General features: G+C 37.3%; 1 protein-coding gene across 2 annotated transcripts in view; it reads right to left on the bottom strand.

Moving 5' to 3' along the window:
* Positions 1-16,919, bottom strand: part of ABCB10 (ATP binding cassette subfamily B member 10) — a 332,203-nt gene that overhangs the window by 252,679 nt on the left and 62,605 nt on the right. For both annotated transcript variants that reach the window (XM_053711149.1, XM_053711150.1), the window contains exon 4: positions 8,030-8,164. In XM_053711149.1, the coding sequence (XP_053567124.1) occupies positions 8,030-8,164 (135 nt within the window). The remainder of the gene's footprint in view (positions 1-8,029; positions 8,165-16,919) is intronic.

The following is a 16,919-nucleotide window of genomic DNA, read 5'->3' as shown; positions in this document are numbered from 1 at the left end:
TTTTTTTACCTAACGCACAACTCGTAATCTAGTTTGTTATTTTACTGTAATTTTAGGATTTTTTATTTTGGGTAATGTTAGGATTTTTTTATAAAATTAAATAAATGTTTTTATTATGTTTTTAATGCAGTGTTACAATATGTACGGAAAATTTTGTCTTGGAAGTGAGGGATCTAAGATGACCGTGTTTTTATTAGGTATTTATTAAGTCCTTCTTTGGCTTGGTGTAATTCTGTAATAAGTTGTTGTGATTTTGGATTTTGTTTATGGGCCAACTCTGCAGTAACTAATTTATTTGTGAGTGCTGTGTATTCCGTTGCTTTTTGTTTGCGTAGTCTGTGTGTGTATTGCATAATTAGTCTTCTCATGTAACATTTGTATGCCCCCCAGTTGTTAATAACTTATGTGTCATCAGATTTATTAATGATAAAGTATTCAAGATCAGAGAATATATAGTCGTTTATTTTCCATTTGGGGCAGTTTCTTGGTTTGGTGGACCAGGCAAATGTAGTATGTTTTGAGCAAACAGTATGTAATCAACTTAGTGTATGATCGCTGAGGGTTGGAGAAAAAGGTGTAGTCCTTGGTGTGTGTGGCTATGTGAAGAGGACTGATGGGTTGGGCATTAGCAATATCTCTATGATACGTCTGTCTAGTGTCTATTGGTTATGGTCTTGCATTCTGAGCTAGCGGATAGACCCAGCAGGTTATGTTGCGTAGCAAAAGATTTGATTGGCTTGTAGAATTAATTAGTGTTCTCAGAAGCAATTGGAGTGTATATGCAATGTTCTGGAAAGAAAAATATATTAAAATAAAAATAAGAAATACAAAAATAAGAAAAATAATAATAAAGTGAACGTTAACTTAGTGAGGTAAGGAAAAAGTTCCTTACAATTGTGAAAATAAAGGGGTGTCGAAAAATGTAAAAAAGAACCACAAGGGTGTGGCCACGTCGTGGCAAAACCTCCCTTCAGAGGCAATACCTTTGGTATTAAAGGTGGTTTAGCTATGGCAGTGTGAGGGAAGGGGGGGGGGGGGGGACTTAGAATGTTCTTTTTATGGTGATGACTTAGTACTTTACAGAGAAATCTTAAGTATGCATTTAATATTAACATGCTAAACACAACAAATTTTAGTAAGAAAGATAAAAAAGGAAAAAACTTGGTTAACTAACAGTATCTAACAGAATTGTTAGATGTTAAAACTCACAAACTTGAGGAGTCTCCTGTTTTGTCCTTTTGTGTTTTTATAAGGAGAAGTTTTATATGGGTATTGATGTTTCAGGTTACTTCTCCTAGAGAGGATGTCTTTGTGCTGGTTCTCGTTTATGGTGGCTTGCTTGCAACCTCGGACCAAAACCGCCTTTGTGGTTGTGGTTGTTTAGGTGAAGTAGGATGCCCTGGTGTTGGGCCTTCTGGCGGCTGAATATCTAGTTGTTTGCAGAAGGATGTAGCACCAGATGGATCTTGACACACGTAGCTCTTGCCTTCTTGTTGATCTGCACAGATGCAGGAAAACCCCATCTGTAGGGGGATCTTTAAATGTGCGTAAATGCGTTGTCAGACTAGTGGAGTCCTTTCTTTGTTGCAAGTTCTTGGCTAATCAATCTCAAAATATTTGTATCAGTGCTCCCAAGTAGGAGAAGGTGAGTTGGGATCTTGCAAAGTTATAAATCTTTTCTCTGTCTCTATAATTCAAAAAGCAGACCATGATGTCTTGAGGTGGCTGGTTGTCTCCTGGTTTTGTGTGGAGTGCACTATGTGCTATTTCAAGTTGGATCTCTTCAATTACCACCGAGCAGGCAATTGCTCGGGACTGAAATAAGCTTTGAAGGTGCTCATGTATGTCTTCTGATGATACAGATTCAGGTATTCTTCTGAACCGGAGATTGTTTCTTCTTGTACGATTCTCGATGTCGTCAAGTTTGTTCTCAAGATCTGAAATCTGGGTCTGTTGATTCTCTATATTCTGGAACATTTCTGTCATATCTTTGACCATCTCAGCTCGCTCATCTTCCAAAAGTTTCAACTCTGAACCCTAGCTAGTTTATTTCTCTTTTTAGGTCTGCACACTCTTCCTTGATGCATGTTTTTACTTGGCTAATTAAGATTTACATGTATTTCAGTGTGACTGGGCCATCATCTGATTGCACTGATATGTCTGACACTATGGAGCGTTGAGAGGGTTCTTGCGCTTCTATCATGTTCTCATCTTCACAGTCCCCTAATGTGTCTTCTGGCATATTCTTTTTTCCTATGTTTTTGAAGTATGCATTCATAGAGCTAGGGTTGCTCTGTGTTTTAGACATCTTGTCTGCTTTGGAGTTTCTGTGTTGTACCATTTTGTCTGCTGTAAGGATTATTTTATGGGTTATAATAGGTTGAGGGTCCCCTTGCTGGGGAGATGGTTGTGCTATATAATTTAGCGCGTAGATTGTTGTGCGGGTGGCCTAGTGCTTACAGATCAAGATGCTTTGTTTACCACTGCGTCTCTACCTGTATTATACAAGGGCAGCATTCTGACTCTCTAATCTGGAGCTGCTGGGTTGGTTATATTGTGCTTTGTTATGGCTGATCTAGTTAGTGTCCAGACTGCATGGCTTATTATGCTTATATTTATTTCCTAGTCTGTGGTTGATTTCTAGCTGTGCTGTTGTTTTTACAGGGGTCTTTTATGCTTTAGTTAGGATTTAGCATGGTGATATTGGAGGGCTGAGTGCCTTCAGTGCGCCATGTGGGTGTGCAATAGACTGGGTCTCAGTGCTGGGCTGCAACTTTGATATACCACTATGTATGGTAGTTTGTGTGTGGTTAGCCCTATTAAATGCTTATGTACAATTTGTACCTCTTCTGCCAGTCGCCTGCCGTTTTTGTCCTCGCGGCATGATCCACATTGTCCACCTGCGGCCTGCACGATTATGCTCTGTTTCCCCTCTGAAGAAGTAGTGTGAAGGTACTCTGCTGAGTTCCTGGCTTCGTGTTGCAGCACTTACTCGGTCGGCATTTGAGTCTAGAGTTGGGTTTCACCTTGATCGTGCACGGAGCTCAGGGAAGAGCGGCCATCTCTAACGGCTGCACGCTCCGCCCCTTCATTAGGATTTTTTTATAGTAATTTAGGTTTTTTATTTTTGGTATTTTTATTTTTTTATTTATTTTCTTTATCCAATTTTAAATAACAAATTACATAAGAAAAAATAGAAAGTGCTACACATATTGTGCATGAGAAGGTCTGTTACAAGCCAAATTCGCAACCGCACATTATATCAGTCTCTGCTCTCAATTGGTTCATTGTATATATTTTTGGTAATTTTTAATAATTTTTTAAGGTAGATAGTATTTTATTATTTTATGTTAGTGTATTTTAATTGGGGTTAACTTAGAGGGTGTTAGGGGGCTTAGTTATTAGGGTAACATTGTGGGGTTCTTGTGGTTTATGGGTTAATAGGTTAATAGGTTAATTAGGTACTTTGCGTTGTGGGGGGTTGGCGAATTAGAGGTTAATAGTGTAATTAGGCACTTTGCGATGTGTGGGGGTTGGTGGATTAGGGGTTAATACTTTTATTTGTTATTGCAATGTGGGGGGGTGGCGGTTTAGAGGTTGATATTGCACATACAATAGGTGTTTGTTAAGGCTTCCAGGGAGTTACAGTACTTTCATAGTCAGCACAAGGATTGCTGCGCCTCCCTCTGTGTGGCGAGGTGGAATTGGAGTAAAATGTATCCATACTGCATGCTTAAGTCCTTGCACTGAATATGTGATACTAACTTGAGACGCCGGTTTTATGTTAGTTTATGGGAGTAAAACTGCGGGCGACGGGTAAAATATACGCACGTAAATTGTATGCAGCGTCGTATATGTGATTGCTCGATTAGACTAAAATTTATCGACGGTGGGTTTTCTCAACACCCTTACTTCAGGTGTTTCAGCCACACCCATTGCAAACAGTGCATAAAACAACATATAGCCATGAAATCTCAAGAGACAAACACTGGCAGTAAATTGGGTTGTACTGTAGTGCTCAGTGACTTTAAATATGGCACTGTCAAAGGATGCCACAAGTCAGTTTTTGACATTTCTGTCCTACTAGATCTACACCGGTCAACTGTAAGTGCCTGGAAAAACAGCCCAGCCACAATGTGATATATCACGCAAACTCACAGGGTGGGGTCGACAAGAGCTGAAGCTTGCAGAGTGCTACAGAGTTCCAAATTGCCTTTGAAAACAACATCAGCACAAAAATGAATGCATCAAAAAATATTTGCTTAATATATCAGCACAGATACAAAACGCTTTATCCAATCTGCTAGGGACCGGAAAAGATTTTGATTTTGGAATAGTTTTGATTCTGGAATATTTGTATATTTGCATCTCTAAAATGGGACAGCTTGGAGAGTTATATACATATGTATATGTCATAATACAGCTTATACATGCAATTTAAAGACAGTTTTATATAATTTTAAATACTTTTGTATACATATTATGTGATATAATCAGAAAGGTTGATTGTTGCTTTTTTTAAATAAATATAAACTATAATTTGCATTTTAGAACACAAAAACCAAAGCATAGTTGCAGGCAGGGAAAAACTGAAAATTTTAATAATTTTATTTCTAGAAATAAGTAATGAAAAAATCTGGATTTCATAATTCTGGATTTTGGAATTCTGGATTCAGGGATTTGTACCTGAATATAATTTATATTATCTCAGATTTTTTAAAGTGTTTACAATATTTCAAGCCTAGACATTGGAAGTATAACATTGATATCCTATAGTAAGTATAAGTATTTAAAACAAATGCTTTATTACAGCTATTGAAGCCCGTCATATTTTAATGTGTGTTGCTGGTCTTTCTATGGGGTTTGCGTTACTATTTCCATGACCAGAAGGGAGGGACACATGCTATTAAGGGGTTAAGTTTTGCTATATGATTTTCACTTTGTGAAGTTCAAGTTGTAGCTGTGGTCCAGTTGAAGTATTGGCAATGTGTACTGGCCTGATACAGTTAAGGTAAACATTTAACGTACAACAGCATTCATACATCATTATCTCAGTTCTACCCTCAAGCAAACCTAACAGGCCAAGCTGTATTTCCCTGCCTGGATAGGTCAGCTGCTCACTGGCTGACTAACCTGTACTTAGGTAAAGTCTGGCCAGTTAGAGACATTTGAGGACTGAAGCTGAGAAACACAGTTATGTAAGTAAGTCACAGGTAAAGTGTATAGTAATGTGAAGACGTGTCACAGAGACATGTGCCAGATAGTGAAATATCATAAGAAAAATGTGCCATGTTGAAATATGCCATCAGGGCCGGACTGGGAATAAAAAGCAGCCCTGCAAAAATATGAAGATCAGCCTTATTTTCTGTTGAGACTGTAGAATCCACATGCCCTATTTTTCTCAAAGGGGATTACTGGGACCCGCCTTCCCCAATATTTTTTACAGAATGAAATTATATTACTTTGTATTAAATAAAAATCTTAGATTGATGTTATATAACAACCCTACAACCCAAATGCATCCATTAATCACCCCTTTATATTGTAGCTTTCCAGCCTCAGCTGCTACAGCCCACCGGGAAATTTCCTGGTGTCCTGGTAGGCCAATTCGGCCCTGTATGCCATGTAAAGTATTCTGTACCCAAGTATGATACAATAAAATGAGCCTGAGCTGTGTATAATGTGGTGACATGAATATTATTTAATTCATTATATTTGTCCAATTTAAAGGCACAGTCAACTCCAAAATTTGTAGTGTTTAAAAAGGGACACTCAAGTCAAAATTAAACTTTTATGATTCAGATGGAGCAGCAATTTTAAACAATTTACTTCCATTAACAAACCGTGCACAGTCTTTTTATATTTACGCTTTTTGAGTCACCAGCTCCTACTTAGCATGTGCAAGAATTCACAGAATATAAGTATATGCATTAGTGATTGGATGATGGCTGTCACATGATACAGTGGCAGTGGAAATAGACATAACTGAAATTTGTCAGAAAAAAAAAATCTACTACTCATTTGAAGTTCAGAATAAGTGATATTGCATTTTCTTGTTATCATGCATTTGTTAGTTATGCAAACCCATTCTCCAGTTTTGAACAGCCAACATTGGTATATTAATATATTTTTTACCTCTGTGATTACCTTGTATCTAAGCCTCTTCTGACAGCCGCCTCGGGAGAGAGCAGGATGTTATCTATATAGCCCACATGAATTAGCAGTCACGTGTTGTGAAAAGCTAATAAAAAAGCATGTGATAAGATGCTGTCTTTGGTGACTGTCCTTTTAAGTGACACAATATTAAAGAACCATAAGTGCGTTATTTGTGCTTTTTCTCTAAAAGTTGACCTTTTATTAATTGCTGTAATATTTTCAAAGATTTTCTGTATTGGCATTCAGTAAAATAGAACGTTAAAATAAATTCCTAAAACATCCTGTAACCTGTGTGTTCCAATCTGGGATACACATGATCAGGGATAGGCACGGACCAAGGCTGTGGCGGACATTATCCAAGGTACAGACCTTAGTGAAGGATACCAAGGTACATTTCAATTTAAAACACATCAAAAAGCACTCTCTTTACTGAGAGGGTAGTGGCTGCATGGTGGAATAGCATCCGGCAGAAGCGGCAGCGAAGGGCAGTACACGAAAAGTGCTGCCCTGTACTATTCTTTATTACAGACACCAACTAACAAGTCAGGGCAGTTTTTTTATAATCCCTCCCCTGCAGCACACCAATCATCCATACAGCATGGGCAGCACTTTCCATGTACTGCCCATCAGCACGCAGAAATAAAATTTGTATCTGTGGTGAAGCAGGACTGAATTCCACTTGAGTACAAGCAGCACAGAATTGTTACCAGCTCTCCTGGATCTATTTCCTGCAGAGAGCCTGTTTTAACCCTTCACTCTCCCCTGGGTGGTCTCAGCATGCAGACCCCCTGGCTGCTAAGACATTCACTGGAAGTACCAGTACAAACAGAACAGCAGGCAGCTTGTTTCTTCCCTCTCACTCACTCACTTTCCCGCTACTGAGCTGTGTCACGCCGGTGGCCTCAGCCCCACAAAACGTGGTGCCGTGTACGTTAAGGAGGAGTCAGGACCAGCATTCATCTTATTCATCTGTTCTACTCCCTTCCCACCGCAAAACGGGCGGCAGACACTGCAAGGGCCAGTCACGGACACCAGTGTCCGTGTACAGACGGACACCTTGCCTATCCCTGCACATGATTTGCTCGTTTTTTAATCTAATCATATTTATGTGTTACAGCTGGAGGTACGTGTTGCATGTTACAAAAAAAGGTTGAGAAGCACTGCTCAAATTCAATATAGCCACTTTGAAAAACAGTATCTGTGAACATTAACACGTTTTGTCCCCATGTGACGTAAAGGGATATGAAAGGCAAATATTTATATTCAGTCATTCTCTAGTTCAATATATATTGAAAAAATACCTTGCATTTTTGTTTATCAGCAGCTTTGACGCAATCTTCTGAGTAAAATAAGCTGCTTTCCAAACCCACCCTGGGTTCTCTCTTTGCACGGCACCGACGCACGCACTCTTGAAGATGATTGCCCCATGCATGCGCAATGTGTTTAAACCCTAAGCACTGCAGCACAGCTCTGGTCCCGCATGAGAAAGTAATATCTGAGGTTTTGGAATTGGACCCTTCGCAGTCCTTTTGCGCAAGGGCTAGCGTAAAACTGCAAATTACAATTTTAGGGAAATCTTGAGTGGTAATGCGCATGCCATTTAATTAATTTCAAATGTGCATGAGATCAGTAGCATGCACAGTCCATAATATAGAAATTTGAAGCGCTGAAATTAGCAATAACGAATGTAGTAGACACAACCATATTAGGGGCTGTCTTGTATGACGTCAAATGAGAATAAAAGTAATAACATTTTATTAAGCTAGAAGCTTTGTTTCCAAGTCTAAGTAAAGTTAATCTGCAGATCATTAGATACGCTTTCTGAATCTATGTTTTTAATATTGCCAGTTTTGTATACTTAATCTTTTTTTACCTGTGTTGTTTCTGCAAGAGCATCCTGAGTCATCCTGGATAGTTTTCTCAAGTATCGTCCATATATAACAGCTACTATAGCAAGTGGTGGCACAATGCTCAAAACAAATGTGGCAAGTTGTGGAGAAACAAAAAACTGGAATAGAAAAAAAAAATTTATTAATAAAAAAAAAAAAAAAACAACAACACAGTAAGAGCATACAAACACTGGTAACTTATACAACATGAAAAAAACAAATCTTCACAACCATGACTCATAATAGGGTAAATACAATAACACATTAATATGTCTTTAAAGGGACATGATATCCAAATGTTGAAGAAAAAAATCACCTGACCATCTATGTAAAAAGGAAGGTATTTTACCTCAAATATCCTAACTATTCACACCCCACTGTAAAGAGACTTTAAGCAGCCAGTGAGGATGCTTGTCTCAGGACTTGCAAGGGAGTGTGCATCTGTCATGTGAAGGCACAGTCATGTTATTTTCCCCATTCAGTTTAAAGGGACATTCTAGTCAAGATTTAAATGCACATAGATTAATTAAATCTTTGAATAGAAACATATTTACAACGTACATGTATTGGCAAAAATGCTTCTAGCAAAAGTTATCACTGTTTTAGTGTTAGCATTTTTCTCTGCACGTGCATGTGAAACATAGCTAGATATTCTCAGTGCACAAGCATTTTAAATACTGCATCTGCTCAGAGCACCAGTGGGCATTGTATCATGTCAGCAATTAACAAATTTAGTTATCAGATGGTATGAGCACCTTAGGCTCTCTGAGCAAGAGCTGTGTTTAAAATGCTAGTGCACGGTGCATATTTAAATACATGTATATTACAAAAATGCTTATTTTCAAAATTGAAATGCATCCATGTGGATTCCAATTTTGGCTGGAATGTCCCTTTAAAAGGGACAGTCAACATCAAAATTGTTATTGTTTAAAAAGATATATAACGCCTTTACTACCCATTCCCCAGCTTTGCACAACCAACATTGTTATATTAATATACTTTATAACCTTTAAACCTTTAAATGTCTGCCTGTTTGTAAGACACTACAGAAAGCCTCTTATCAAATGCTCTTTTATTAGCTTTTCACAACAGGAGACTGCTAGTTCATGTGGGCCATATAGATAACATTGTGCTTACGCCTGTAAGTTGTGGATGACACTGCACTAATTGGCAAAAAGACAAGTCAATAGATTAAAACTTAATAGCCATGTGATCAGGGGGCTGTCAAAAGAGGCTTAAATACAAGGTAATCACAGAGGTTAAAAGTATATTACTATAACCATGTTGGCTGTGCAAAACTGTGGAATGGGTAATAAAGGGAGTATCTATCTTTTTAAAAAAAAAATAAAAAAAAATAAGTAAGTTCTATGAAATGTCATGAGATTTAAAGGGCCATAATACCCAAATGTTGAAACACTTGAAAGTGATGCAGTATAGCTGTAAAAAGCTGACTAGAAAATATCACCTGAACATCTCTATGTAAAAAAGAAAGATATTTTACCTCAAAAGTTCCTCAGTAGCCACCTCCCATTGTAAAGGATTTCAAAGCAGCATTTTAGTGTGTCTGTCCTAGGACAGCTGAAGGGATGAGCCTCGTGCACTCTCATATTATTTCACCAATCGGGTAAAGGAAGCTTACTATGAAATCTCATGAGAGTTAAGTCAAATCTCATGAGATCACAGTAAAAGAGTTCATGACCTCAGCACTGCTGATGCTGATTGGCTGCTGTTCATTTCTTCATTTTTTTTTTAAATTTTTTACCTGCAGCTGGGAGCAGCTGAGTATAACTTTTTACACAGAACTTACTCTGCTGAGATGAGGAGATTGTGAGGTAAAATATCTTCCTTTTTTACATAGAGATGCTCAGGTGATATTTTCCTGTCAGCTTTTTACAGTTATACTGCATCAGTTTCAAGTGATTTACCATATGAGTATTATGTCCCTTTATTAAGCGAAATCTCATGAAATCACAGCACCGGCAAAGCATTACCTCAGCACTGCTGATGGGCTATTTTATTTTTCAACTTGCAGCTGGACAGCAGCTGAAGTATAATTGTTTACACAGCACTTACTCTTGTGAACTCAAGAAATTTTGAGGCAAAATAACCTTTTTTTACATAAAGATGCTTAGGTGATATTTTCTTGTCAGCTTTTTACAGTTATGCTGCATCCCTTTGAAGTGATTTAAGGGACACCGAACCCAAAATGTTTTCTTTTATAATTCAGATAGAGCATGCAATTTTAAGCAACTTTTTAATTTACTCCTATTATCAAATTTGTTCTCTTTCTATCTTTATTTGAAAAAGAAGGCATGTAAGCTAAGGAGCCAGATTTTTTTTGGTTCAGGACCATGGACAGCACTTGTTTATTGATGCTGTCCAATCAGCAAGGACAACCCAGGTTGTTCACCAAATTGGGGAAAAATTTATAATAGGAGTAAATTAGAAAGCTGCTTAAAATTGCATGCTCTATCTGAATCACGAAAGAAAAAATTTGGGTTCAGTGTCCCTTTTAGCATATGAGTATTATTTCCCTTTAAGCATCGTTTTATTTAAGAAGCAATTTATTTAAGACCACCACAAAATTCTTAATTTATCCACTTCCTCCATTCAGTGACCTCAGGTGAGACAGTGCCGACATTCTATTGCGCCCATCCATTCAATTTAAAAGCAGGACTTGAAGGGACACTAAACCCAAAATATTTATTTCATGATTCAGATAGAGAATACAATTTTAAACAACATTCCAATTTAGTTCCATTATCTAATTTGCTTCATTCTTTAGAAATCCTTTGTTGAAGAAATAGCAATGCACAGAGGTGAGCCAATCACACAAGGCATCTATGTGCAGCCACCAATCAGCAGCTTCTAAGCCTATCTAGATATGCTTTTCAGCAAAGGATATCAATAGAATGAAGCAAAATAGAAAACATAAGTAAATTAGAAAGTTGTTTAAAATTGCATACTCTTTCTAAACCATGAAAGAAAACATGTCTGTTTCATATCCCTTTGATTATGCTAAATTGATCCTCTGCCACACATCGCAATTGTAGTTAAAGGGACATAATTTTAATATGCTAAATCACTTGAAAGAGATGCAGCATAACCAGAGGCATAACTAGAAACCACAGGGCCCAGTTGCAAGAATCTAAGAAGGGTCCCCGCTCCAAAAAAAAAAATATTTAATGAGATTACATGTCTGCAAAAGGAGGTACCCTGTGCCCACAGTCTGTGAGATGGTTTGACCCCCTATTACTGTATATATATATATATATATATATATATATATATATATATATATATATATATATATAGTGCCACTGTTTAACCCACCAGTACTGTATATAGTGAGTTAGTGACACAGTCTGTAATCTGCCGGTGAGATGGCTGGCCTGACCCTACCCGCCCCAGTACTTTATAAAGTGACCACAGTAGTCTGTGACGTGGTCACACACCCCCGTACTGTATAGTGACACTGTTTACAACCCGCCCCCCATGCTGTAGTAAACAAGGTCTGTAATTTGCTGGTTCCACAAACATACACACACATGCATAAATACACACACAGTCACATACATACACACACATAAACACCAATGGGTAAAACAGAAACACTAACCCCAGTAGACAGAGACAGACACACTAGTGAAGTATCACATCACACTCACATGATATCAGTGCAGGCAGTGGCAGGTCAACATTTTGTATTGGAGAAAAAAAAAATGTTTAAGCTGGGCCCTCACCCTCGAGGCACCGGTAACAGTTGCAACCTCTGTACCCCCTGTAGTTCCACCCCTGTGCATAACTGTAAAAAGCTGACGACATCTATGTAAAAAAGGAAAATATTTTACCTCACAATTTCTTCAGTAGGTGCTCTGTAAAAAAGTTATCTTTCAGTTACTGCCCAGTTGCAGGTTAAAGAAAAAGAAAAAAATTAATCAGCAGTGTTGAGGTCATGAACTGTGATCTCATGAGATTTCATAGTAAACTTCCTTAAACTGAATAGGGAAAAAACATGAGTGTGCATGAGGCACGCTCCCTTGCAACTTCTGGGACATGCATACTGATTTGCTCCTTAAAGTCCTTCACAATGGGGTATGAATACTTAAAGGGATAGGAAAGTAAAAAATAAACTTGCATGATTCAGATAGAGCGTGTAATTTTAAGACACTTTTAAATTCACTTCTACTTTCAAATGTGATTTGTTCTCTTGGTCTCCTTTGTTGAAAAAGAATACGCACATATCCTACACTAGAGGAGCTAGCTGCTGATTGGTGCCGGCACACATTTGTTTCTTGTGATTTGGCTAACTAGATGTGTAGTAGTGGAATGTTGTTCCTTCAGCAAAGGATAACAAGAGAATGAATGTACGTATGTATTGTATTGGGTGCTTGTAAAGCGTGGCTAATCACCCGCTAATCACCCGTAAGGGTCTCAAGGCGCTGCTCATTTTATCCACCTCAGAAGAATGAAAGGCTGAGTGGACCTCGCCGGGGATCGAACCTGCAACCCTTGGGTTGCTACAGAGCTTAGCCACAGTGCCTTAGTGTTAGGGGTAATATGAACCTGATGGCAGCCATCTTGTTCTTCGCAGCCATCTTGTTCCTCGCAGCCATTTTGTAATGAATAGACTTTATTATACTGGGGTATTATGCAGTGAGAATTATATGCATGTTATGAGTTTCTTTAGCTATTCGGCCTTGCCAATGTACCCTGGCCTAATGCCTAGAAGTAAGATAGAATAAGATAATGTAAACAAGAGGCTTTAGACACTCGGTTGTCTCTGCAGATGGTAGTTTGTTATGACTCTGTAAATATTGTTATGAGAAACTCATGTTCCAGTTTTTCCTTGTAAATTGCTCTGTATAACTGTGTAAGATGACGCGGTCCTAACGTGTCATCCCCTTAACCCTGTATGTCACTATAAGAAAGGCTTGCACTGTGCAATAAACAGAATTGGCTTTCGATCATAATGCTGCGTGGTCTGAGTCATTCTAAGGGGCCCTTATCAGGTAATCTACATATGCCTCAGGTGGTACACTAGGCCCCAGGCTTTGGCCTGCACTGACACTTACCCCCTGAAGGGGACACCTAACAGTTTTGGCGTCAGGACAGTGGGATTCGCAGTGAGTAACTATGAGTGCTTTTACCATGCTTTCTTTCTGTGAATTTGAACCTAAATTTAGTCTGGTAATAGGTGTTGATAATATATGATATAAGGTTAAAGGGGTTCCTGTGGTTGAAGCACAGGTTTGCGGAGGTTATAGTCCTGCCGGTAGTTGTGATACCCCTCCAGACAGGTAATCAGTCCTGTGCTGGGACACGACAGGTATTGTGAGTCCTGTCGGTGATAAGCGCGCAAGAAATATATGAATGCCAGTTGACGGGAGGATTTTTTAAGATAAACTCCCCCGGGCGAACGTGGCAGTGAAGTGAGTAAGTCTCACGTGTGTTGAAGTTTCCCATATTCATTCCCATAATAGAGTTTTGCTACCCACCTGAGGCTCATGTTGATATCTGATGCTTGCTTTTGCTGCTATATAAAATTATGCTGTGCGTAGAAAATATTAAGTGGCTGTGCATGTTAATTGTGGCTATTATTGTATTGAGAAAGGGGAACTGCTCATAGATAAGAATGCACAGAGAAAATTACATGTATAAGGTAAAAGAAAAGAAGAGTTAATAGTTTCTGCAAAAGACAGAAATATTTTTTTAAAAACACGGTCAGTAAGTACTGCTGTTTGATAAATAGAGAAATCTCTGTGTTAAAGAATGTAGCAGGCAAAGAAGGGGGGCCACCACTGAGCGCGCACATAGCTCAGAAAAAGAAAAAAAAAAGAGAGAAAAGAAATCCTGTCTCCGTTTGTAAGATTTTTTTGTTTGCTTGCAGTAACAAAAATGAAATTTTGTATATTGAGATGCATAATGTGTGATGGTCTGTAGGTTCTCACTGTGGTATGCGTGTAACAGATTTGCTTTAAACCAAACAACAGAATGTATTATTTGAAAATGATTGTCTCAAACCCTGCAAAAGTGGCCATTTTGTGGGGTTTCGGAAAGAAAAAAAATAAAGAATGCATTTTGGATTTGGTGATGGGGTAATCTGGTAAATTTAATATGTATGTCGTACGCTATAAATTAGATGTTTTTCTGAGAAAAGGAAAAAGGGAGTGAATCTTTGGTATGCGAGATGAAATGAACTTTTGTGTCTGTATCGTAATAATGTTTCTTTCTGTTTCTCTGCTGGGAAATCAGACGTTTTTAGAAGATATTTGGTAATGTTATTTTATATACCTGTATTTTAAAGTCACCAGCATGTTTTAAGTATGTGGTATTCATATGCAGTTTTAGTTTTAAGTGATAATTGTGTGGCGGCATGTAAAGATATGATATTGTTTTTGCAAGTGAAGTAACTGCTTTGAAAGTGCGATGGTATGGGATTTTTGTCACGCTCTGGTAAATATGAAATTGTTTCTGGTATGATTAATGGGTTAACGTATGTTGTATTTGTAAGGTCTGTGCACGGCGTGGGTGCACACAATGAAATATATTTATAGGCTGTAATTGAAAGTTTTTCTAAAAGGGCGTCCGTTTTTGTTGCAAGTAAATTAATCTGCAGGTCATGCTACAGTACAGAGGTGAAATTGGTGTGGTAAATCATACAAGCAGCCTAGATTGTGGTTAGGATATACATATGTAATTTGCGTGATGAATGGTTAGTCCTTAAAGGGACAGTTCACTGTAACAAGGTGTTGCTATTAATGTATTGTCCATGACTTGTTATACAAGCGGCATATTATCTTATATTTGTCTGGAAAATCAGAGCTCAGTGCGTAGACGGAGCAATAGAAAATTGTCATTTTCTTATTTAAAGAACCAGTGCAATAACCCTGTATTAGTAGTTTGCTAAATATATTTTTAGAGACCTTTCTTTGTATATATTTATTTTAAATTTGCTGTTCAGATAGCAGATATTTTTTTTGCAGCATAACTTAATTCTCTCTGTAATGCAAACTGAAGTGATAAGTTGTCTACAATTTTAGTGTAGGGATCCGTGAGACTAGCGGACAGAAAAAAAAAAAAAACAAGAAAAAACAGAGGAGTGAAAATATTTAAAGGGATACAGGAAAACTGGTATAACATCTGAGAATTTAAGGGAATATTTACATAAAAGACGATGAGGTTTACTGTAAGCCTAACACTAGTATATTTCACTGTGTTAGCAGTTTCAATTAAAGATTATTTTTAATTTGGTTAAAATGTCCCTTTAATTAGCCTGCATCCCACTGTGAGTGCGTTCTTATGCTGCTTATGCTTGTTTAGGCTATTTCATGAACGTCAGTATGCATTTTTTTTATTATAAGGATCATTGGGAATAATTTAAAGGAGAAATTGTATTAGTATTTCTTTTTCAGAAAGCTTATTTTTTTGTGTTATATGCGGTTGTTATATTTGGCTGGAGAGCTGCAGAATGGGGAATATCAAATTATATACAACGTTAAATCCAATAATTTTGTTGTGGTTAAACTAATTAGCTTTTATCACGTTTTAGTGTGAATTTTATATTTTTAAGCAGTAAACAGTGTTTCTCCTTTAAGTAGAAATGAAACTTTGAGCTTGCCTTACTATCCTTGAGAAAGACTGATAACACTGTGCATGTTTTGTTTTTTTTTTGGCTTTGTTACAGAGAGAACAATTTGCACTGTACATTTAAAGCGGCAGTACTGGTGTTCTATGTTATAAAAAATGATAACTATAAATTGCTCACTACAAAGAAACAAGTATTTATATTATATTCTGTCATAGAATATAGCTTAAAAAATGATAATTTTATTTCTGTGGCTGTCAAACTGTATCTCACAGATATAACTCTTTGTTATTTAAAATAACCCCCACTGCGTTCAATAAATAAATGAGATATTATTTAATGAAGTGATTTCAGTGACACTTTAAAAATATATATAGTTATTTGGTTATTAACTAGTCTACCACTATTATTGCAATGACTTTGATTGCTGCTTAACAGTTAAGCCGTGGTCCATAAGGTGTCTAGAAATAAACACCCCTAAAACAAATGATGCACAGTTTATCTGATTCTACTGCATTTATATAACTAGCTAATTTATCTGTTCACAGTTTTGGTTTTATTTATATGGCTTACGTGTATTTTGTCTCTTGGTGTTGTAATGAGAATTATACAGCCTGTGATAAGAGGCAGTCCTCAAAGGTTTAAAAAAAAAAATTAGCATATGAGCCTACCTATGTTTGGTTTAATCTAGGAAGGTTGGTTAGAATTAAAAGTCCTATCTGAATAATGAATTTTCATTTATCCTAGAATGTCCCTTTAACAGTGGCTACTGTGGTTATCTGATCTTTCCCAAATAAGCGCCATTTTATTTGTGCAATCTGCAACTTAAGTTTCTTGGGCATCTGCTGTGATTGCTTTCTTTGTGTGATATTAAAGTTTTGTACATAGTGGATGTTTTTAATTGTTTGTCATGTTCTGAGTGTGTTGCATTTCAGCGAATGTCAGAATATGTGTTGCATTCTAAGTTAATTGTGGTTGTTTGAAATTTGTGTCAGCAGCTAATGTTTCGTTTTGTGTAAGACAAGAACGATTGGTTTTCATTGTTTGTTATGTTTTTCTCTTTTGTGGACAGCATATTGAATTGTGAAGTGTATTTCATTTTGCTTGCTATTGAGAATTGTCTCTGCATGAGTGGAGTGCATGATTTATCGTTTAGTTTCTTGTTATCTTGTGTTTGCGTGTCACATGAGATGTTTCACGCAAACATGGGGGAAGTATTGATGAGTATTGATGAATATCTTTATGTAATGGAGGAGATTATTTTTAGGAGGTGAACCTACAACGTT

The sequence above is a fragment of the Bombina bombina genome, chromosome 4, assembly GCF_027579735.1.
Source record: "Bombina bombina isolate aBomBom1 chromosome 4, aBomBom1.pri, whole genome shotgun sequence".
NCBI lineage: Eukaryota > Metazoa > Chordata > Amphibia > Anura > Bombinatoridae > Bombina > Bombina bombina.
This window is presented reverse-complemented; position numbering and strand designations above follow the sequence as displayed.